Genomic DNA, 25,753 nt, shown 5'->3' with positions numbered 1-25,753 from the left:
AACAACATCTTATGGCAGACTTCTCCAATCTTGCCCCTACCCACCCAATTCCTAGCCAACATGGCCAATTATTAGGGACAATGGGGGTTTGTAGTACAACAATAAGATTGGGGAAGGTTGCCTTATGACATTACTAAATATATGAACACATTTGACACCTACCCACAACACAATCAGAAGTTCTTATGAGGGAGCAGCAAATCACTGAAGAACTACCTTTTCAGTGAAAGCTGCATATTCAAGGAAAGGCCTGGAGAAGCTCTGGGAGACCAGCCCCATACATGCCTCTTGCCCTGACTCTTAGTCTCCTCTAATTACTTACTTCCTTTTCTTTCTTAATGGGTTTTCGCTTCATCATGGCTTCAACGGTCATAGGGGCGCCAATGTGGAAGCTAGTCTTGTTAACCACTCCAATCTTAATTAGATTTCCTCTTCATCAGAGTGGTAAAGGAAGTAACTCAGCAGCCTACTAATCAAAATCTTTAGCTGGCACTATATCATTGCCATTACTAGTTACAACAGGAGCAACAAGAAGATAGATGGAATGTTCATTCAAAGCTTCAGTAAAGATGGGTTTTTTTGTTTTTGTTTTTTTAAAAAAAGCTATTGCAGTGCTTACCTAAACTTAGATTTAGATATCCGGTGCCTGAAAGAGAAAAAAAAATTAACTGTATCTTAAGCATATGATCTGTTCTCTTAATTTCCATGCAAAGAGAAAGAACAAAATAAGAAATAGTTGCAGATTCTATACAGATTTTAATTTATTTTTTACAGGATGATGATATATAGCAGCAAACCACCTAAACTGCGTCATTCTAAATGTTTTGAGGATTATATCCACAATCTAGTGGGAAGGAACTGTTGAAGGCTTATCCGCTGTCCATTATAGCCAAACATGGGGGAAGGAGTATAAATGTGATGGTGGTAGGAATCAGATAGATATGACTGATGGCTTATTTAAGTGCTAAGATTCCAAAAGCACCATGTCCCACTGCCACCACCCCTCTTTTCAAGGAGCCCATCCATTGAGTAATTAATAGGTTCTTCCTGAATTGCATAGATTTAGTTCCTTTAAGGCTCAGTCTAATAATAATAATAATAATAATAATAATTTTTATTTATACCCTGCCCTAGTTTCTAGTCTAGAAACTGATTCACATGATCACTGTGAAAACTGCTTATAAATCTTCTTAAAGCAGGGTTTTTTCCTGTGGCCAGCAAGATAAGTGGAACTGCTAGTATACATGGCATTAAACTCTTTGCCAGACTTCCAGACAGTGGCAGCTACATGCATCCAGCTGGCATCAGCGACAGCATGGGCAGGATTTTCAAATAGGCATCTTGTGGCCAATAGTCATGCAGACAGTGCTAAGAAGGTAACATATATCTTATAACAGTTAATAACAGTCTTAAACTCGCTTGAAAAAGACACCAATTTATATCATTGGTATAGATGTGGCAAACAGCAACCTAGTTCCCCAGAGTGGCTGGGGGAACCCAGCCAGATGGGTGGGGTGGTGATAATAATAATAATAATAATAATAATAATAATGCTGTCCCAAATCGTGCTGCAAAATGTTCTTGTCCCCATATAGACAACCATTCTTATCTGTTTCCACATGAAGAAAATATTTAAGAGATAGGAAGATATCAGCAAAAGATGCTCCAAACAGAGTGCACCTCTCTTTTGTAGTGTTATAAGTAATACATGGGCAGATAGCTGCCACCCAGGAGGACTCCCCTGCTCAGCGCCTGAGGGCCCCGGTCCTGCCACTCACCACCTGGCCCAGGGCGAGGCCTGATGGGCTCTATAAAGGACTGCTGCCGCTGCTGCTGCTAGGCAGAACGGGCTCTGTTTTGTTTTGTTTTTGTTTGTTTAAATTGGTGGTATTTTTTTACCTATGTCATTTTAAACTGTGATATAATGCTGTATTCTTAGTTTTAGATTTTGATTTATATGGAAATTGTTTCCCATTTGGTTGTGTATTTTTTTGATGTGGTTTATTTGTTTATGACTTTTGTAATTATGTAAATCTTGTTAGGCTGTAAGCCGCCTTGAGGATTGTTTTTTAACTGTGGAAAGGCAGCATACAAATAAAAAATGATGATGATGATGATGATGATGATGACAGTAGGATTAGAACAGGAGTGCGACCTGTTGCCTTGATGGACTCTTGTGCAATGATGGCACTTGCATTGCAAATGGGTACAAAAATGTTCTTGCTTGACAGTGCCAGGGCTGGTGAACCTATAACAATGCTATGAACATGATGCGAATAATCTTGACAATAGCACAGAAGCTCAAAGATGCACCAAGAAAAAACCTACCAGCCAGATAACATGCACACCATTTGAGGAATAAAGGGAGTGTACGAGGATAGAAGTTAGATGTTTCCAAAACAAAATGTGAAGCAAATTGGGAGAGGTGCACATCTCACCACTGACTGGTTAATAGTGTTATCATCCCACTATGGTGGTCCCATGTCTGACTAGAACCAAAGTACAAAATTATTCATTTTTGCTTAATATTCACCTTTGCTTATTCATTTCTCATTATTTGCTGGAACTAAGGGATTCAAGTAACTGCTTGGCTAAGCTTTCATCTGACTTGCAGACTTGGAATTAACTTTGAACTTAAGAGTTATTTTAGTTAAAAAGGTAAAGGGACCCCTGACTGTTAGGTCCAGCCATGGACGACTCTGGGGTTGTGGCGCTCATCTCGCTTTACTGGCCGAGGGAGCCGGCGTACAGCTTCCGGGTCATGTGGCCAGCCTAAGACGCTTCTGGCGAACCAGAGCAGCACACAGAAATGCCATTTACCTTCCCGCCGTAGCGGTACCTATTTATCTATTTGCACTTTGACGTGCTTTTGAACTGCTAGGTTATTTTAGTTACTTAAGTTTATATTTGGGTTAAGTTCAGAGTAGATACATGAGTAGATACATTTCCACTATAGTCATGATGCTTAAGAGGTGACCTTGGGCCAAGCACTAACTCTTGGCCCAACCTAATTTATCCACTGAGGTGCTGTGATGATAAAATGAGGGTGGTAGTGGGAGGAGGTACAGTGGTACCTCTGGTTAAGAACTTAATTCATTCTGGAGGTCCGTTCCTAACCTGAAACTCTTCTTAACCTGAAGCACCACTTTAGCTAATGGGGCCTCCCACTGCCGCCGTGCCGCTAGAGCCCGATTTCTGTTCTTATCCTGAAGCAAAGTTCTTAATCCGAGATACTATTTCTGGGTTAGCGGAGTCTGTAACCTGAAGCATCTGTAACCTGAAGCGTATGTAACCCAAGGTACCACTGTATATGTATGCTTCTTGAAGGAAATATGAGATGTAAATGTAATGAATAAATAAAATGATGGAGTAGAGATAATTACCATAAAGAAGATAATTGATTTACTCAATTTGTTGTTGTTTAATACTTAATAATTTTGGGAAGGGAACAGGGTGATGGTGAGGGAACAGGGCAGTGTTGGTGTCTTGTTAGATCTGTAAGTATATGGATGGGAAACAGAAAAGGTGTGGAGATGGAACAGTAACTTTAGTAGAAACTCCCATTTGTTTTAAAATGTTTGTCAGACATCACAAAGGTCAAAATGTTTCTGATTTGGGGGGGTAAGAAAACCAAAGAAAAGCATCTCAGGATTGTGAAAAAGCAACATATTACAGCCTTTACAGAGGGAAAACTGGGGAGTAGGAAGAAAAGAGGTCAAAGAGAAAAGTTAACAAAGGAAGAAAATGGAACAATTGTCTAGGGAGAAAGGCAGTTAGGAGCAAAACACTGAGAAGCAGAATCAATGTTAGATTCATCCTTGAATTTAATTTTAGGGATCCCTGTTTTCACTGACTATTCCTTACAACACAGTTAAGAAAAACCATACTTCTACCAGCTCAAGAAATAACCATACTATACTTTGGTGGGTGGGGGGGAGGTTTATGTGGTTTAGTTAACTGGACTGTATTCTGAATATTACACCTGATATGTTAATGTCTCTGGAGGAAATGGAAAGTTGTTTTAACTGTTGCACTGACTGTGCATATAAATAAAAGTAAAAAAGTAGGTTTGTTTAACTGGAGCAAGGGTTCCACTTGGTATCCTTGCACTGCAACAGGGGGCAGATCAACAATGAACATTAATGGGTCTGCAAATTATCAGCGCTTAGGGACACCTTAAAATGTTAAACTGGCCCTCACTGGGAAAATGAATTTAAAATTGCTCATAATCCCACTGGGTAAATTCAATGTTATCTCTTTACTTTTCACCAAAGGGGCTGAGTGGCATTTTGAATAACATTTTATTTAATTAAGCTAACAGATGTGGCAGTTCTTCCACACATCATGCATGTGATAATTGTATCTCTGGTGCATTAGACGCTGCAGTTAAGCATCTCTACCATGCCAACAGGTTACCTAATAACATCCACCCACCCTTCACTAGTTTGCATCTGTTGCTCTCCCTGACAATTTTGTGTATGTGTGTGACAGAAAGTGTGTGTGCTTTTCTAGCTGAAATGACTTTAAAAACTATTGGAGACAGCTAAGATCTCTCAAAAGAACAGTGACGGAAATTCACACCATTTTTTGTTATTCAGCATTTTCATAGACCTACATTCTACCTCAAACCAACAATCCTACTGATTCCCTTTGAAGGTATTTATTCACACAACAGATGGTTAATTTACTGAATTTACTACTATGTAGATTACATTAAAGGGAGATTAGACAAATTCATGGAAGATATAGTCCTTCAATGTATTTTAGTCATGATGGTTCTGTAGAAACTACAGGGTCAGAAGCAGTATGTCCTTTAATACTATGTGCTAGAGGGCAGGCCTGTGCAGACAGCGGGGGCACCACAGAAGCAAATATTCAATTATATATTTATTTACATATAGGAAGCTACTTGTTACTGCAAAAAGTAATCCTGAGCTCATACATTGAATATTTCCATAGAGAGTGTCCATACTTTTCAGAAGATAGCCTAATTTCCCCCAAGCAATTCTTACAAAGATATGATGAAGACATATTTCCTCCACTGCTCAACTCTTCCTGTCAACGTCATGGATTTTAAGGCAACAAAAAGTAATTCTAAAATGACCCCAAAAATTATGTTCTTTGTTTAGTTTTGCTGCTGTCATGGGATTTAACACAACAGCAGAATTGAGTCACCAAAACTTATTTGGAAATGAACCTATGAGAGAAAGGATTCTGGGCCATGTTCTTGATGGCAGAAGTCCCTTCTGGTGATATATTTAGGGCAAACTCATGGAAAATATTGAGTTTTCAGGACCTCCCCTAGCCACCACAAATATCAATACTAGGGGCTGGTGTCCCTGTTTGCTTTGCTCACCAACCCACCACCGCCCTGCCAACACCACATTGCCAAACCTGCTTCCTTTATACCTAACCAAACCCTCCTCCTTTTACACCTTGCCCAAGTCTCCTGTGTAACTCGCATAGACGAGTTATCAAACAAAATATCCTCATCTGGAGGATACCCGTGGAGAGTCAATAACCTGGTTTTGAACTGCTCTTCATTTTGGTATGCAAGAGCTAACAGAAAACATGGTGCAGACTTCAAAATAACACACTTCCTTTCATGCCCATAGGCGGTGCCAGAAAGGAAATGGGAGCGGGGGCAAGCACCCTTCAGACAAACAGCTCACACTTATATATTTAATACGAAATATACCATTATTTTTCTTCCAGAAATATTAGACATGAGACACAGACTTTTAGAAGACATCTGAAGGTAGCCCTGTTTAGGGAAGCTTTTAATGTTTGATGCATTACTATATTTTAATATTTTGTTGGAAGCCGCCCAGAGTGGCTGGGGAGGCCCAGCCAGATGGGCGGGGTATAAATAATAAATTATTATTATTATTATTATTATTATTATTATTATTATTATTATTTCATTATTATTATTATTATTATTATTATTATTATTATGGCCTGTCCCCTCACCCCAAACCACACCTTGCCCCTTCATTGACCCAAATATACTGTTCTGGTGCCACCATTGTTTGAATTTTACATTGCTCAATAAAAGACACTATGGGACGTGGGACAGAAAAGTGAGGCTTGGCAGTCAGTGTCCTTTTAATTTTTCCTACAGTGTCAAAAGCAATCTGAAAGGCGTCTTGATATTTATTAAGTCTTAAGCTTTAAGGTATTTTAGGGTAAGATAAGGCTAAAATAAATTAAGGTAAATTGAATGACAGAATATAGCGAAAGATGGAAAGGATTTGCTGAGCTAACTAATAGGTTAGATTGTTAATATAAATTACTCAATAAAAATTGAGAAAGGTGGAAAGAATTTGCTGAAACAAATAACTAAACTAGAATACAAAAAGGGAGGTGTGAGGAGGTCGATGAAACAAGTAAATGAAAGATAAAGATATGGAATATTGGATGTGTGTTTTTTTTATTGTTATTGTTGTATTGGTTTCTATGTTTTTTTCCCTTTTTTATGTATTGTTATGTATGTTTTGTTAAATTTTTTGTTGTCTTTTTCCTTTCTTTTTTCTGTAATTTTTGAAACTTCTAATAAATATCATTAAAAAAAAAAAAAGGAAATGCGTCTTGAAAGCACCCTGCAGAGTGAGCTTTCATCGGCGAATGGCGGAGTTCCTCCGACCGGAAACTGGGTCTTCCCACTGCGGTGAAGGTGGGGACCCGCTAGAAATCCCAGGTGGATGAAGCCTGGGAACGTGGGGTTCGGCAGAGCACCAGGAGCGCCTCCCCTACTCGCGGGGAACCCCATTTTGGGGCTCCGGAGCAAAGTGGGGTGAGCGGCGCGGTGCTGCGAACTGATTGCTACTTTCACGGAGGGAAGCCGCATAGCCATTGCCGGAGAGCGCTGATTTTTTCCTGTGGACAATTGGACTCTAAACAAGTACCTGTGAGTAGAAACGGAAAATTGGATCAAGAAACATTCTAATTTGGCATCGAAGCGGGAAGGTTTAAAACAGGAAGTCCGCCTTCCGCTTTTTGTAAATAGACTGAAGCAAAAACCTTGTAAGCTAATAGCCTGGAAAGTCATTTGTAAAGGTCGAAATCTCCTTCATTTATAACCACTAAAACCCCCTTGGAAGCAGGAGAAAAGGGGGGGGGAATTTTGACTGTTCAAGCCTGCAGGAGAAAGAGTAAAAGAAAAGTAAGTTTCCACCGTCTCAAACCTGGGAACGGGGTGTCAGAGACAGAAATTGTCGGAGACGTTCATTGACTGTGAATGGAACATTTTGACAGATAGCTAAAAAAAGAGAAACAAACTGATTCCAATGTTGCCTTTTGCATCCTAAAGAAACAAAATGTTTGAAAAATGAAAGCAACTTTCCTTTGTTGGATATGTTTTAAAAAGATGGACACAAATAGAAACTGTCTCCTCTAGAGGGAGCTTGTTAAATTGTTGCTGCAGTCCACTAGGGGACTTTACAGCTGCGAGATTAAGATCGTGGGACCAGTCTTCTGACCTTGAATAAAAATGTGTTGGGAGGAAGTCTTGGTGCTGGCTTTTTGTAAAACAAATGCTTTGCTGGAGCATTTGCATGAGAAGATGGATCTGATGAATGAGAAGTTGGACTTGATGACTGTTGTAGTCAGTAAATGCGGACAAACAGGGAATACTGACACAGAAATCATACAGGGACCAACTCAGGAAACTGGTTCGACTGGGCAAGTGCAAGGGCAGATGATAATGGAGGAGGTGGCGGATGCACCTCAAGTAATGCAAATGGAGAGATCCGAGGCCCTGCAGGAGCATAAGCTGCTGTCTTTGAAGATTGAATTTGGAGTGGGCCAGGGGGAGCCTGGAGCTGAGGAGGCTCTTAACTTTGGAGGGACTTTGAAATATGCTGTTAACTATTTTTTGGATCACATTGATGACTGCGGGGAGTGGGACTGTGGGGAATGGGCTGGTCTGATGAGGGGAGAGGGAAATAACTATCGGCTGGAATCCCCCAGAGATCTACTCCTCAAGGAGAAAGGAAAGAAATTAAGAAAGAGACCAACAAAAGACAAGGAAAAGTGCAAGTATAAACAACAAGAAGAAAATCTGCAGAAGGGGCATGGAAGAGACTTAAGGGCCTCGGACATAAGATCACCAGGTTGATGGACTGGATAGAATGGACAGTAAGGACTGACATAACCCGAGACCAGGAAGAAGGGACGTTGGATGAAAATTAGAAGAAAGTCTATAAAGAAAAGTTTTTATTTTGGGAATTAGTGTAAAATTAATGAATATTAGGGAAAATGTTGGAATGAAACTATCTGGCTTTAGTAGAAATGATATAAGGAGTTATGTATAAATAAGTATTAAGTTTTAAGCTTTATGGTATTTTATGGTAAGATAAGGTTAAACAAATTAAAGCAAATTGAATAACAGAATATGGTGAAAGATGGAAAGGATTTGCTGAGTTAATTAATAGGCTAGACTGTCAAGATAAATTATTTAAATAAAAATTGAGAAAGATGGTAAGAATTTGCTGAAATAACTAATTAAGCTAGAATACAAAAAGGGAGGTGTGAGGAGGTCAAGGAAATAAGCAAATGAAAGATGTAATATGGGATTTGTATTTTTCTTTTTTGTTGTGGTGTTGTTGTATTGGTTTTTATGTATTTTTTCTTCTTTTTTGTTTTTTGTTTTTTGTTTTCTTCTCTTTTCTGTACTCTAGAAACTCTGAATAAATATCATTTAAAAAAACAACAACAGAGTGAGCTGTGTGGGAAATTTATCACAGGAAAAGCACTCTCAGAAGCCATAATCTCACACAGCTCTTATCAGAGTCCATATTTATGTATTTCAAATAAAAAACAAGTATAAATGGAAGACAATGAAAGTTGGACTCTGTTCTATGCAAAGTAGCAGCTATTTTGTGATACAAATAATGTTCTATGGGAAGCTCTGAAGTTCTAGAACAAGGGAATATCTACAGTAATTCCAGAACACCAGTGTGACACAGTGATTAGAGTGCTGGACTAGGACCTGGAAGGGAATATCTAATTCAAAATGTTCTCTCATTCTAATTTAAGAAGAATCAGTCTCTGGCAATGCAAATTCTGAAGAAAGTCTTTAAGGTTTACTCTTTAACTATCCGTCAGACTCCAGGGTGGAATAAGGAAGACACAAGCATAAACATGGTTAAACTCACGCCAGCCGTGCTCCACAGTTTTCTCCTTCAATATCTCCTCCAGCCACATTGTCAGTGTTCACAGATTCTGTCTCACTGGTGGGCATGCTCACTACATGGATCAGAGGAATGAAAATAGAAGGTCAGTAATTGGTCTGCAATACACAAATGTGCAGTTCCTGGCAGTGAAGGTGCTTGCTTAGCAAAAAAGCATAAATTAATAAGGAAAATGAATTGTCACCAGAGGAAAAGCCCTAAGATAACATTTTCCTGAAGTTTAACCTGTTTGTTTCAAACAATGTGATACACATTTCCTGAACTATTTTTACATCCCACAAAGATACCTCTTATTGACATTTCCATCTGGCACAGCCCTCTAAACTTTAAACTTCCACAAAATAAAGTCACACAGACACACACCCCATTCTGCTTTCCTTGGTCTGTTTTTGTGCACAACTGTCTTTCCATATATAAGCTTTTTATTTTTATTTTTTAAAATCCTGATTTAAAGAACAGTGCACACTCCAAACAGGAATATGCTTTATGGGCAGGAAATGAGCAAAAAACGAAAGAGCTGTGTTGAGGAAAAGCCAGAGACAAGGTAATTAAAAAGTGATTGTGAATAACTACAATGCTAGAGCTCTAGGGCAATGTTGTCCTAACATTCTAGGATGCAAAATTAGGAACAATCCACACGACCATCCTGGCATACTGAGATGTTAGTTAAATAAATGCACACATTGCTTTGCATGTGGAATAGCAAGTTATATTATTGTTTCATTGGGTAATTTAGTCAACATGTACCATACTATCACTCTACCGTCTATGGAAGCTTTGTGGTTGCCTTACACGCTGGGCATTTTGTAAAACAATCACACTTATGGCTCAAGCAATTCACCCTAAATATAGACAGAAAGTAAATACAGTATAAAGCTTTTGCTTCTATTCAACACTTGATGATTTGGACAGGGCAGGTAACATCCAAAGCATGTCATCTAGGTTCAGAGCACAAATGTGAAAAAGGAGATTTAGAGTAGATTCATACAATGGTCTAGCTAGGATGCAGGTAAACATGGTTGTACACACATTATGAATCAACTCACTACCTGGATAGTCACTAGTCAGCCAGTGATAAGCCAGTGAGGTTTCTTCCCCTTTTGAGTTTGTCACAAAGTTTGCGTGTAATTTATATGCATAGAGAAGAAAAAGTTGACCATTTCACCATACACCCATTTTAACACAGGTTGAAATATTCTGGAAGGATTGTATGAATTAGTTCACTTACACAAGCTGTTTCTTGCTCATTTTGCAACCCACCTCAGGTCAGGGAGTAACCCATTAGCAAGTGCTATAACACAAGATTTGTTCTCTATACATTACAGTTACATAAGTTTGGGAGTGTAAAACATACATGAAATTTAACAGGCTGACAGCCACCGACTATTTCTAATACATCAAAAGAGGACAGTTAAGAAGCTAAGCAGAAGTAATGTTTTCTCCTACACTCCACATCAGTGTGTCATCATTCTGAATCTTAAGGCTTCTTGACACTTTGAACAATTCAGATGAGTTAACATAATAAAGTTGAATGATATGAGTCCCACAAATACTTTTCTAGAAGACAATTGTGAATGTTTCAGAATAGGCTATTTGGTGCATTTCTAGGCCTGTATAACTTGAATAGAAGACTTAACGAAACACAACATCCTGATGTGGAGGATGCAGAGGGTATTCGCAGAATCCTCAAGATACCTGCAGGGAAGTGAACTTCTGTAGGTCACTTGAATATATTTTGAAAGATAAATTATATATGTGAAAGATTATGAAGTACAGAAATAATGTTAAAGCAGAATTATGATACCAAGGCATTACTCCATATTATTTTATCTTTCAGAATAGTGAGCTTGTCAGGGATCTGTGACCTTTACAACCAATTGTTTGTCCATGGCAGGTCTTTTTATGTTGCTCTTTTAGAAGCACCAAATCTTTAATACTGTCTTTCTGCAGTAAGGAATGACTACTGTTTCTGAGGGGTGATTGAGCCACTAGAGCCTAGCATCTTCCCCATAGACACAAAAATCTACTTATTCCATGATGCACCTCTCCCACACTAGTCATAAGGTACAGGCAATGGGCTCTTTAAACCAAACCAGGAAAGAGAGCAGTAACGAGCCCTCAGCCCATAATATTTTGACTTGTGAAGTGAGTGTGTGAGTGCAAAAAAATGTGGTTGCCCTTAAGCCCTTGCTTAATTAAAAATATGGGTCCTGATGAAAATTACAGACTTTAGTAGAGCACTTAGATAGCCAGCATAGCATAAATTTAACTGTTATTATGCATATTATCTCCTAGGTCTTTGGATAATAAAGCAATCTATGGCCTTTTAAGCTGCGGGGGAAGGGGGTTTACTGTTTTTGTTTACTATACTATGCATTTTGTGTTTTTATATTGCAAACCACCCTGTGATCCTTGGATGAAGGGCAGTATGGAAATCTAATAAATAAATAAATAATCGTAAACATACTAAGCAAATGTTGGCATCTGTCTCGAGAGACAATGAAGTGTGCCTCCGGGGTCCAAACAGCTGCATTAGCAGCACTGAAGTGACCTCCCTGGATTGTCACAGGTCCTGGCCTGTCCAAACAACAATATTCCCTCTCGGTCTCGTTGATATGGTCCAAAGGAAAGCAGAGAATACATTTGGCACCAGCTTGGCTGTAGGAGTTGCTGGAAGGATGCATACAATGTGTCATCCAGCACTGGTCATAGAACAGGATAAGAATTTATTTATTTATTGAATTTATATACCACCCTATATCTGCAGCTCTCAGGGTGGTTCACAGAATAAAATCAAAATATAAAACCTCAAAATAAAAGCAGCAACAACCCAAAAACCCCTCCCCCACCTTATAAGATAATAAGAGGAGCCCTTATGGATAAGCCCAAAGGCCTATAATATTCAGCATTCTTTCTCACTGTGGCCAACCTGATCCCTAGTGCAAAAGCACTCCCATTCCTGATTCACAGCAACTTCAGAAACACTTCCTCTGATACTGGAGGTAATATAGCTATCATTGCTTTGTAATCATTGATAACCTTATCCTCCATGGATTTGTCTAATTCCTTTCAAGAGCTGTCCAGGTTGATGGTCATCTTGTGATAGCAAATCTCATAGTTTTAACTGTGTGCTGTGTGAGGAAGTGCTTACTTACTCCTGTCTGTCCTGAATCTTCCACCATTTCAATTAACCATATTCAATCTATATCCATAGTGCTGCAATTTTCTCACCTAATATTTTTCTGCTCTCCAAATAAAGTACAGAAAATGAACTAAATACAATAAAATGAATACTCAGGGGTGACACAATGTGTTTGGACAGATGATTTGGCAGCCCCTCAGACCACAGAACTTTATACAACTTTATGAGGTTTTATGGCATGCCCTGTATTATTGAAAGATATCCAAGATAATGAAAACATTATTTTATTCTAATAATTCATCCACACAATCACCTTCTTGCACAACAGGGAGAAAAGTAGAACTGTCACCTTTTGTTTCTGGTCCAACTGAAAAGTTGGGCTTTAGAAAGTCTGATATTTCCTTCAAAACTTTTTTTTAAAATGTCAGTACACTGAAAATATTTTGAAACATTTTTATCTACCACTTTTGAAGAAGACTGTCAAAAACATAATTGAAATGTTTTGCATCATTCATCAGGTTCTATTGTTTTCTTTTGATGGTAGTCAGAAATTATTTAATAAGAGACTGTATAAAAATATATTAATGACTTTAATTAGCTGAATGCAATAATCTTCTTTGTGGTTAAAATGATATAAGTCCCACCCCACCCCGCCAGCAACACATGGTAAGATATTCAGCTTTTAAAAACAGTATGTCTACCTCTGTAAATGTAAACAGGGCTCATCCATACATTTGTTTGTGATTACTAGTCACGAGTCCAAGAGGTTCTTTTTTTGTCCTGCCACTTTCCCTGGGAAAAGCCAATGTTTACTGCTGAATCTGCAGAAAAGCCAATCAACATTTACCCAAGTTCAGCAGTAAACCACAGGTTTTCCCAGGGAAAGTGGTAGGATAACAAAACAAAACAAAACAAAAGGAAAAAGGGAACTTATTGGAACTATGACTAGAAATCACAGCACAAACGAAGTGTGGTTGAGCCTAAAGAGTGTAGGCTGTGCAACACCCTGGGAGAAGGAGGGTGAATCCTATAAAACTGAATGTAGGTTATATAGCAGAAAAGCTTGGTCACTGGGCAACAATTTTTTACTTTTTGAATGTTGTTTAGATTTCTACAACTGATTTAGGGTATTTTTGCACTGCTGAATCAGGAAATGGCATCCGTTTCTCTCCATCAGGTCAGGTTTACTGTAAACTGAATGGTGGGCATTGATAAAGGTAAGTACACGTAAATTGCATGTTGCTTCACCATTTTTCAAACTTCAGGGCTTGAACTTCTGTTTCTTGGAACTCCTGGAATGCTCAGCGGCAGGGAGGTCTCTTTTCAGAGTCCAACAGTTGTTGTTTAGTTGTTTAGTCGTGTCCGACTCTTCGTGACCCCATGCACCAGAGCACGCCAGGCACTCCTGTCTTCCACTGCCTCCTGCAGTTTGGTCAGACTCATGTTTGTAGCTTCGAGAACACTGTCCAACCATCTCGTCCTCTGTCGTCCCCTTCTCCTTGTGCCCTCTATCTTTCCCAACATCAGGGTCTTTTCCAGGGAGTCTTCTCTTCTCATGAGGTGGCCAAAGTATTGGAGCCTCAGCCTCAGGATCTGTCCTTCCAGTGAGCACTCAGGGCTGATTTCCTTCAGAATGGATAGGTTGGATCTTCTTGCAGTCCATGGGACTCTCAAGAGTCTCCTCCAGCACCATAATTCAAAAGCATCAATTCTTCGGCGATCAGCCTTCTTGATGGTCCAGCTCTCACTTCCATACATCACTACTGGGAAGACCACGGCTTTAACTATACGGACCTTTGTTGGCAAGGAGATGTCTCTGCTTTTTAAGACGCTGTCCAGGTTTGCCATCGCCTTTCTCCCAACGAGCAGGCGTCTTTTAATTTCGTGACTGCTGTCACCATCTGCAGTGATCATGGAGTCCAACGGTAGTCAGCCATTATGACTGCGTCCCAGTGACCCTGATACCTGGTCTCCATCTCTTTCATGTCCTGATGGAATCTCTCCCCCTGCTTGTCACTCATTGAACCCAGGTTCTCAGGAAACCGGTTCATATGTGAAAATAGGAAGTGCATCTTGACACTCATGTTGCAGCCCAGGTTTCTGAAAGCAGTCAGCATGTTGTTGACAAGTTCTGCGTAGTTTCTGGCCTTATTGTTGCCAAGAATGTTCTTCACTGCCAGAACAAATGCCTTCCACGCTTCCAGTTCCACTTCGTTCATGGACTTTCCGAACTCTGGATCTCTGATGAGCTGACGGATCTGAGGACCGTCAAAGATGCCAGCTTTCAACTTCTCCATGGTCAATCCTGGAAAAGCCTGGCACAAGTAAGTGAAGCAGTCACCATCCTTGTCCAGAGCCTTGGTGAACTGCTTGATTAAGCCGAGCTTGATGTGCAGCGGTCGGAAGAGGATTCTGTCTCTGTCCACCAGAGGGTCGTTGATGACGTTCCTTTTTTTGCAAGGCACCAATTTCTTCCGCACAGGCCAGTCCTTCTTTGTGTAATTCTGAGCACGCACCAATTTATGGAAGATTTTGAGGTTTTATGACTTCAAACTGATCCCTTTTCGACATAATCACCCAGAACTATCGGACCTGAATACTTCTTGTCATTAAAATAATCATTTCCAATCAAAACAATTATTCGACATGGCACTTTACCCTCACCAACTTCTTCTAAAATACTCCACACAAGCGTACATGTGAACAAAAACGTAAAAAAAGACATGTGGCCATAGCTCAAAAACTTGACCTGATTGAGCAAAACCAATGTGATTTTTGGATTCAGTGCATCAGATTTGTCCTAAATCAACTGAAAAAACACAGACAACAAATTTGTTGTTGACCAGTGTTATATATCAGCAGCCTTTACTCCTCCAACAAAACTGATAATAGTGCCTTCACTTTTTATATTTAATATAATTTTGTACAATCTTCTTTTTAAGAAAAAATTAAACATCTAGAACATTGTAGCTTGCTATTAACTCCCTATTCCAATACCTTCCAATAAGTTTATTTTACCTGTCTGCTCAAATAAGTCACCTAAGGAATAATGAAATATTCACTTGCTGTGGGAGAAGCATTCAAAGAAAAATTCTCAGGTTAGCATTTTATCACATGGTTGCCCCAGGGACACAAAATGAAATTATTTGGGGATGTAAGACATTAGATGGAGCTCTTGGCGGCAGCATGGGATACAATTCTGATGACATCAGGAAGAAAAGGTTGATCCAAAAAATAATTACCACCTTATACACAAGTGCACAATGCTGCAGAAGCTATAGAAAGACACAGACATGCACCAACGGACTACACAGTTACTACACAGAAACATACACATACACATAAAGGATGGACACAGAGTACATTGGAACATTACCATGAGTTTCTGTGGAGTGACTAAACCAAGCAAACTTTCCTTTCTTCTTATCAGGCAAGCCAGCTGGAGCGTTTTCTTTCACAGACAAGATGGTCAAGTACCAGGAACAAGACATCAACAGAGAACATGCAGCCGGGAACGGTCAAAAGAAAAAGAAACAAGGAACTCAGCTTACATGTAGGACAGCCACCTCTTATCTCTCATCATGGGAATTAAGAATGCAGAATGAAAACAAAGGAATATGGAAGAGTGAAACATTACAACAGAAGGGGTCGTCAGTATCTGCTAAACATCCTCTTCAGTGTTCTCATATGCATTACACCTGAAGCCAGGGAATGCCAGAAACACTGGTTGAACTGAAGCCACAAAGACACCAAGATAATAAACTACTGAGTATGCAGCTGCTGCTTCTGGAAGCATCTCTAAAACTTACATTAAACTTGCTTATGTCACCCAATTTAGGGAATATCTAATGTGTTTGAGCTTATTTTGACTTTTGCTACACAACACTGGCTTTCTGTGGATGGTATCCAACTAAGTCATACTCAGATTATACCTACTGAAATCAGTAGGCTTAAATTAGCCATGACTAACATAACTCCATTGATTTCAGTTAGTTTGCTAAGAATGACATAGTCAGCTTTTATGGTTTCATGAGGTTTAAATGTTTATATTGTTCAGTGCTGATTGTTATGAGCTTGTAATGCAACTACATAAAGGTAGTCTTTATGTGAGTATATTGTATTCAATTATGGGGTATCAGAGTTTTTAGGGGCTAACCAGGTTGGGATAGCTGGGATAGCAGGCGTGTGGGTTTTTTAATGTCTGATGTAGATTTTTTTCAATTTCGTTGTTCTGTATGGGACAATGACAATAAAGATTATCGTATAAGTTTTTCTTGAAGGGCTAAATTCCATACATTGTTCCATCTGTTCATATTGTTGATATCAGATAAAGTATTCCATTTTTGAACTCTGTATGATGAACAGCTATTAATAAAACTATTAACAGATCTTTTGCTTTAAATTCTTCATTTACTCCCTTGAGTAAATAAAGAAAAACCATGTTCTTATGATAACTGAATCTGGTCCCTGATGATCTTACTTTTTTCTGCAAAACTCATTAACCAAAATTGCACCACCAGTGGGCACTCCCACCACAAATGGAAAAAGGTACCCTAACCCTTGTTCCTGCATCCCCTCCAGCATAAAGGAAAGGATCTGGAAGTAAAGTGGCAAAGCATTATAGAAGAATAATATCATCTACGGTGCATTTTTAAAGCCAATTCGCTAGTAGAGATGGTCTAAAAAGACTCACTCTCCATAGCCATTCCCATTTTTCTTTATCAATACTCCCCGCTCCCAACCATCTTCTATGTAGATTTTAAACTGGTCAATTTCCCAAAAGTAATATTGACAAAGGCTTTGTACATAGCTGCTACAAACCCTTTTCCTGTGGGGCTTATATTAAAAAATACATTATCTACTTGTGTAAGAGTGCACATACTGTGTAGAATTGTGGAGAATACCACCCTTAGAGTTTAACATTCCTAAGAATAGAAAACTGAAAAACAAAACAAAACACAGCAGCATTGTTTAGGAGTAAAATCAAATCATTAAAATATAATGGTTGTGCAAATATTGCTGTTATTTTTTATTGTTCTTCTGCAACTGCTGTGCAGTTCCTGGTTTTTATTGTTTGCTTTTAAGTGTCATATTTGGGTCTGCATTTAAAAATGCTTTCTGCTTTTATATTGTAACATGCCTTTAAGTATTTCTGGAGGAACTGCGTCTAATGTAAAAAAACATGATTTCTTGATAGTCATGTTTTATTAGGGGCACACTTTCTGGAGACATGTATCAGCAGTTAATTGGAACCAGCTGTTTCCTTCCTAAAAATATGATACAATAAAAATCTCAGCTACTACAGTAACATTGGCTCAAAAACCCTGCACATCAGTCCTATGATAATCTCATCACCAAACATTTTACAGGATATTTTAGTTGTGAAATCGCAAGCACTACCAGTAACATGTGGCTATACATATTTGCTGGAGCTCTTGTGGAACAGAATAGAGCCAGTAAGTGAACTGCACAGAGGACAGATTTGACAATCAAAATTGGACACCTTCTATTCAGAGGTCCCTTATGTTCATATACATTTTTCAACATAAATTTCTTCTTCCCACCCCTGCTTTCCTGGTGTTTGTTTTTTGCTACTTTTTATTAACTGCTTTACAATACATGTGTTTTATTATCTGAACTTCACTTTTATTAGTTCTTTCAGTAATCCACTGCTTATATTTCAAATCCTGCCCATGACCCACCCAGCCAATTTTATAGTGTCAGCCTTATTTATATTCAACAGTAAAACCACACCATGTGTCATCATCAGAACACTCCCTTCAACCAGATCCATGTGCAAGACAGCTACTTCAGGGCAGGCTAGGCTCCATCTCTACCACCTCCCCACACATCATTGTGTACCGGTAGCTCTTTGGAATAATGCTATCCTTGGCTTTATTCCTCCTGCCTGGCTTTACATCTTCTCCACAATGGATGGTACTCCTTACACATACTGTAGCCATACCAACCAGCTGCAAGATCCTCAATGCATGTCTCTTCTCCATGCCACTCAAGTAATGTTATTTTCATATTCTAGCAAGGCAACAATTTTCCTGCTTGGACTCTACACAACAAAGAAACAGCACTGGCATTATTCAAAGTAGGAAACATAATTTACTTTCCAGTTGTTCACAATACAGAACCAGGTTTTCGTGTTCAGTTGTGAAGCAATTTCCTTAAATCAAGTTACATTTTGTGATCAGCTTCATCACCAGAAAGACTTTCTGTTTCATCTCAGGACCCTAGTTTCATTATCTTCCTTGGTTTATGGAGACGCTGTCCTCATTTGTTTTTATCAATTAATCTATATGAAAGGATACTTTCTTTGTACCACATTTATTAGCAGTGGCATAGTGCCCTGGAAACAATCAAATACTCTACATTTATTTATACCGAGTATGCAGAAAGCTGCACCAGTGTGGAAGTCACATATGAATTTCCTCTTTTCTGCCCATGTGAATGAATCTCAGTACTGAACACTAGAGTCTATATAGAACTGTATGCTGACAATTCGTAATGGCATTTCTTACAGAGTGTAAAATGATACTTTGTAGAAGAATTTAAAAAGGTTCAAAACGCCTGTTACATTTCACTAGCATAAACTGCTACAAAAAGATGGTATGACCTTTTCAACCGAGTCCAAAATTAACTTATGGAATTAACTTACGGAATTCATTGCCACAAGATGTGGTGATGTTCACTGCTGCTAAGACCTATTTACTGGTAAGTTTGTTAAGTTTCCTCTTCTGAAATTAAAAGTGTCTGTATTGAATTTTCTTTGCACTTACAGATGTTATGTTTGATAGCACTGTGATCACTGTTTGCAATCCATTCAACAAGGCTTACATCTCACACCAGAACCTGGTCACAATTTAAGATTAAAGTTTGACTTCCCTCTGGTCAGTTCCATTGCCAACTATTCTATAGTGCACTGTAATTTCTAGGAAATCTAGAAATCTTACCTCTTTCTCATGACTGGAACACACACTTACTTAGTCTGTGTGAGGTAACTGAAGACCTCAACAGTTTGAATTACCTCAACATTTTCTTGTTTAGATGCCACCTTTCATTCTTCATCTCAAGATCACTCTGAAACCCCTTTCAGTTCTTCATGCTAAATGCATAAGCTTGCATGCACACCCTGCCCCCTAGGCACTTATAACTCTCACATGTTCAGACAAAAGCCCAAAGAAGGTTTAAATAATTTCTGAATCATCATACTGAACATCCTTTCACAAGAAGAAAAATGAAAGGGGAGGGGGAAACACATGTTTCCTCAAGAGCCCTCAGTTACAAAAAATAATAATAATCCAAAATCAGAGTTCCAAGAAATGACTGAGTTTATACATTCAGCAGTCTTAAAACCTAAAAAGCTGTTTCTATACTGTACCATGCCTGACTCCTCTAAAAACAAAACAAAACCTCCCTGCACATGTGGTGGAACAGGAAGCTAAACTGAATCTTTCTCCCTAATATGCAAATTTTGTACATTTTTTGGAAAAGGGAACATTTAAATATGCATTCTCCCACCTGCAGGCTGAACTAGTGCAATCCCAAAAAAGCATAACTATACTGAATTTATTTTCTGGCCCAAAGGCAGTTCCCAAGTGCATATAATTACCAGGTAATATAACATTTCACTAATTTTTTAACATTAAGTTTTTAAATTGAGACTGTAGGCTGCCTGCTACTAGTCTGAAATGATAATAAAATACCTTTCAGCATTCTTAACATCCAGCTAACATAATGTTATGTCTACTAAATATATTTGTAATTTTGAACACAGCACACCTCAGGAGTGTGCCTTCAGGCAGTTTTACTAACAGGTTTGCCATTATCATAAAATCTTATAGGGCAGAAAAATGCAACAGGCACTGTTTTCAGCTTGGAATCAAGAGGTTAAACAATGCTTTTTCGAGTTAAAGAGATTTCCTCTTAAAGCAAGCTTTTCAAGTATGTAATTTTAACTTCTGCAACTCTTCAGACAGTGAAAATGGATAAATTGCAGCAAACGGAATTAAAAAACAGGCATATTTGATAGGTTTGCAGTAGTCGCTTTTTGTAGTCTGTGAATACTTTTTGGAGCATTCATAGAAGCGAGGAACTGTTAATATTACCTTGAATTAGGCCTTGTGTGGGCAGGTGTTATGCAAGCTTCCCTCACACAGCTGTCAAAGTAACTAATTTATAACCTTCTATATCTCCTGCTATTCTCATCATGATTCTTCAAATATTTTTGTCACTAGACTGATTTAATCTGGACAAATTCTCTGAGAAAGAGGTGTATACGTTTAAAGTCCTGGTTGGGGAAAACAGAATTATACAAGAAAGGTACAGTCCAACATTTGTCTGGTTATTTCATGAATATCAGCCCTCCTTACCTCTGCAGCTCCCGGCATACCCATCTCTCCTCCCTGCTCATTTGCTCTGCTTTTCTTCCCCATGGCTTTTCTCTTCGTCCATGCCCATGTCCTCTTCCTTTTCTTCCTGTGTACCACTCCCTCTTCCAACTTTTTTATTATCACATCATACATTTAAAGCACATGACTTCCACCAAAGAACTATGGGAACTGTAGTTTGTTAAGGGTGCTGGGGATTGCAGCTCTGGGAGCTGCAGTTCCCAGGATTCCTTGGGAGAAGCCATGTATGGTAAGGCTGTTTTATCATTCTCTTCTCCTAGTAAATATGACTTGGCATTGGGGGTTTTATTAAACAGCTTCTTTCAAGATTCTCTCTGGAAACACAAAGGCTAGGATTTTGCTTTTTACTGCCAGGACTCTGTTCTTTGTGAGTTGATCATGATGATACTATATTTTAGATTCCTAAGCAATAGTTTCAAAGGATAGATTTGCATGGTATTCATTCATGGATGGTTTAAGAGAGCAAAGTTTCTATTTGTAAAATCTGTGAAATCACCTTGTGAGGTGGTGGTGGGGACACAGTCCAAAAGCTGAAGCTGATGCAAAAGATGGCCACAGGCAGGGGTGCCAGCTTTAATAAGATATGGGGGGAGGCAGGTAAGTACCGCCCTACATAATCAATCACATGGCACGGTGCATGCACATGATTTGAATGGCAATGTACATTCAAAGTGGAACAGACTCCCACAAGAGGTGATGGACTCTCCTTCCTTGGAGGTTTATAAGCAGAGGTTAGATGGCTATCTGTCATAGATGTTTCAGTTGAGATTCCTGCATTGCAGGGGCTTGGACTAGATGATCCTAGGTCCCTTCTGGCTCTAAGATGCTATGTTTCTATGATCAACTTGGGGGGGGGGCTTGGCCCCTTCAAATATTTTAGGGGGGCAAAGCCTCCTCAGCTCCTAGGAGGTGGCTCCTATGGCCACAGGAGTGTTGAGCAGTGCACCAAGAAAAGATCACATAAAATGAATTATTTGAGAATTGCACATTCTTCCTTTTTGCTGCTGGGCCCAATGTAAGGTGTTATGTTTAGCTTACAAAGCCCTGAATGAATTGGGACCCAGTTACATGAAGGAGTGCCTCTCCCTGTATTTGCTACCCCAGGTCTTACAGTCTGCAGAAAAGGCCATTCTTGTGGTCCTGTAGTGGTCTGCTGAGTGTGGAAGTTTTGTCTTCTCCTATGATCACCCCACAGATGGTGACAGCAGCCACGAAATTAAGAGATGCCTGCTTCTTGGGAGGAAAGCAATGACCAACCTAGACAGCATCTTAAAAAGTAGAGACATCACCTTGCCAACAAAGGTCCGTATAATAAAAGCTATGGTTTTCCCAGTAGTGATGTATGGAAGTGAGAGCTGGACCATAAAGAAGGCTGATCGCCGAAGAATTGATGCTTTTGAATTATGGTGCTGGAGGAGACTCTTGAGAGTCCCATGGACTGCAAGAAGATCCAACCTATCCATTCTGAAGGAAATCAGCCCTGAGTGCTCACTGGAAGGACAGATCCTGAAGCTGAGGCTCCAATACTTTGGCCACCTCATGAGAAGAGAAGACTCCCTGGAAAAGACCCTGATGTTGGGAAAGATGAAGGGCACAAGGAGAAGGGGACAACAGAGGACGAGATGGTTGGATAGTGTCTTCGAAGCTACAAACATGAGTCTGATCAAACTAAGGGGGGCAGTGGAAGACAGAAGTGCCTGGCGTGCTCTGGTCCATGGTGTCACGAAGAATCGGACACAACTAAACGACTAAACAACAACATGATCACCCCATGCAGTCCTGATCCCCTCTGGGAAGAAGGTTTGGATATAAATTTAATTTTTACTTTTTTAAACCACATTACCCACTTTGGAAATCAGCTGATGACACTATGGTACTAGAATGAGAAGTATGGCTGAGATCTGTATTTTATTTCTGCTGCAGGGGTACAGCAGACTCCAGTGCTGTGGTAATGTTAATATGAATAAAAAACAGTTCAGGTGTATGGGTAGGTGCTCTTCTTTAACCAAAGGCTTCTACTTCCACTCCCTCCCTACTTTAAAATTGTGCACTATCCCACTGTCATGTGTTATGTGTGGGTATTGCTATGAATCAGGATGCTGTTTATGTCTTAATTTTTTATTAAGGAACTGGAACAAAATATATCCTTTCACTAAGGACAGCTCCTTCAGCCTGAGGCATAATTCCCCATGTGGCCCTACACGACTGATTTCAGAGGCAGATCACAATGTGCTTGTAACAAATCTAAATCATGTGGCTATATTAACTGATTTTTATTTCCATTGTATTGAGATTTTTGTGCACTGCTTAGAGACAATTGTAGTTAAATAATATATGAATTTGAGAAATTATATAAAAAAATAAACTATCAAATAGACTTGGTACGTTGTACACCAACTTTTACTTTTATTTCTAAGGTGGGATTAGGAAAAGGTTTCTCACTTTGCAATCTTTCTCCTTCCCTGCAGAAGAAGAAGAGGTGTAGCACCAATTTTCTTTTTTTAAAAATAAAGGCAGGTTGGAGCTTCTGGGTAGTTCTCTAAAATTAAAGTTTATTGTGATGCACAGGCCTGATATGCTTTGAAAATTTGTACTTTTTGAATGGCAAGAGAATCTTGCAGCATGTGATGGTAACCACTCAGCCAGTTTACTTGGAGAGTTTATTGGTTTATCAAAGGTTACCATGCTATTGGGATAATATGTGAACTATCCCACAATAAAAGAATAGAGGAGTTAAAAGCTACAAATTTTTGGAGCCAAAGTCCAGGCATTGGGATTCCTTAGAATTAGAATCTTATAATATTAATACAGGTTTGTTTTTAAGCATTTTATTATCATCCCAAATGCATTGGACCCTGACTCTCAAGCCAATGACTCTTTCTTCTCTCCCTCCTCCTTTTGTCCTCATTGTCGTGATTATCCTTGGGTGCACATGTTGGTTCTATTTTGCATTCAACTAGCAACTACGAGAAGACAATGAAAGGCTGGTGATAAGTTTTTATTTTTTATTTTAAAATTGTTGCTTTCTTTTTCAACTTCCATTTTGTTTCATGATCACAGGTTCCTTTGAAACAGAAAAAGAAGAAGAGGAACACGGAGGCAATGAAAACTATGGAACAATGAAGCAATGTTACTGCTGCCCGAGAGATGCACCAGAAACATAAAATATGCTCCTAATTATTTTGAAAACTTGTTGAATCCCTCTCTAAGTAAGAAGAGTTGCTCACATACTGCAGAAGCTATAAAACTATTAATTAAAGTGAAACACTGGGAATTTCAGTAATGTTAACATTAGTGACTGTTGTTTCCATTGCTTATTGTTAATTTTTCCAAACCATGGCAGGATCCAGATTGTGCACATACCCAGGCTGTGCACATTTAAAGCACATGACTTCCTCCAATGAATCCTGGGAACTGCAATTTGTTAAGGGTGTTTGGAATTGCAGTTCTATAAGAGTTAAATGCCAGCTCCCATGATTCGCTGAGGGAAGTTTTAAATGAATGGTGTGTATGCAGCCCCAAGCAATGTAGGACCAACAATATTGGTTTAGTTGTCCTTTGACAAATCCTTTGACCAGGAAGACACATTCCCTAATCCCAGATAAAATTGGTGCCAGCTGCAGCATTTACTTTCAAGTCAGCATGCATGAGATAAATTATGGATCCTTAAGTAATGACATAGTGACAAGTAATGACAATAGTTTCTTCTCTGTGAAAGTTCTGGCATGTGTCTAATTCTCCCCCTGTTCCCCCAAGACACACACAGTGTATTCCACCACCACAGTAACTGCTGTTCCTGTGGCGCTTTAGTCAGGCTCTCTTGCATAATGCCTACAATTGTTAGAATTTGCAGCTAATCTTTCCTTGGTTACTGAATGATTATTTTCCACTTCAGTGGCAAAAGATAAAAGTAGACACTGTTGCACTCTCTCCTTCGATCAATTTTTGATGGCAGATAATAAATCATTCCATGACGTTGTATTTTGTTTTGTGGTATTTGTGCTTGAGGAGCAAAAGGAATTGGTCTGGATGGCACTGCTCTCCAGATGCTAAATTGGTGAGCTAAGGAGATGAACTGATAAACAGCTTGGCTCCCAACCTCTGCTATTTCATGATTCTCACTTAGGCAAATTCTGCTGCTGCTGTGCCTTGGCTGTTATTTTTTAATACAAGAAGAGCTCCCCAAATATCACAGCTATATAGGATAGCCAAAATATTCTAACTCCTTTCCATCAGGCTATGTGCCTAGTAATACAGAGGGGGAATAATGTGGGTTTGAGAAGAACCCATGTTGAACTTCCATTCCAAAAGGAAGCTGACTTTTCCTTGACACTTCCTGTACATCTATTAGTGAACAAAAACCAAGAAGCAAAGTAGCTGTCTACTTAATGACTACGCTACTGAACTGGATGCACACGTGCACACACTCATACATACCATGTTTCAGCAACTAAAATTAAACTATGGGACTGCCCATGAACAATATAATGTGGGCTGTTTTAGTAAGCAGCCCTTTTATTTTTCATATAACCTCTTAAGGCACCAGCATTTGGGAAAAGCAGCATAACCCCATTGAAGCTCCCTGGCTTCCACAAATGAATGCAGAAAGAGCAAGCCTGGTGGGTGTTCTACCCGTCTGCTCCCAAATCATTTTATGTCAAGGTGACCAAAAAGGTCAATAACATCCTATAAAACCATCCAAGAAAATTGTTGTTGCTTTTGAATACATATCTGTTTTTCCTGTGAAAGTTTGAACCATTTATCAGTCTCCTTCTTTCCATCAGATGCCCCAGTCTGTTTTTCTAACCTCTGTCTTTTTCATACAGACTCACTTACATCATATTCCCATTGAGATTCAGACAGCGCTGATATACAACCAAAACCCTTGTAGCTGTCACCACCATATGAACTGTCTTAGCCACTTCTACATAGTTAAGATGGGAGATACATAGATTTCCATTGTTTTTCTAGCTTAACTACATGAGGATCTGAGTGAT

At 39.1% G+C, this 25,753-nt stretch overlaps 1 protein-coding gene and 1 long non-coding RNA gene across 2 annotated transcripts in view; one reads left to right on the top strand and one right to left on the bottom strand.

Moving 5' to 3' along the window:
• Positions 1-25,753, bottom strand: part of CACNA1C (calcium voltage-gated channel subunit alpha1 C) — a 480,830-nt gene that overhangs the window by 151,316 nt on the left and 303,761 nt on the right. Inside the window, exons 11-12 of the mRNA XM_083572199.1 lie at positions 9,159-9,249; positions 620-646 (exon numbers count right to left, since the gene is read on the bottom strand). Of these exons, the coding sequence (XP_083428325.1) occupies positions 620-646; positions 9,159-9,249 (118 nt within the window). The remainder of the gene's footprint in view (positions 1-619; positions 647-9,158; positions 9,250-25,753) is intronic.
• Positions 9,141-16,169, top strand: LOC310742824. Its single transcript, XR_014538687.1, has 2 exons — positions 9,141-9,279; positions 15,767-16,169. It is a non-coding gene; the product is annotated as an uncharacterized lncRNA (long non-coding RNA).

Source organism: Podarcis filfolensis (genome assembly GCF_964270895.1).
Source record: "Podarcis filfolensis genome assembly, chromosome: 10".
Classification (NCBI taxonomy): domain Eukaryota; kingdom Metazoa; phylum Chordata; class Lepidosauria; order Squamata; family Lacertidae; genus Podarcis; species Podarcis filfolensis.
Note: the sequence above shows the minus strand (reverse complement) of the source record. Positions and strands in the feature narration are given on the sequence as shown.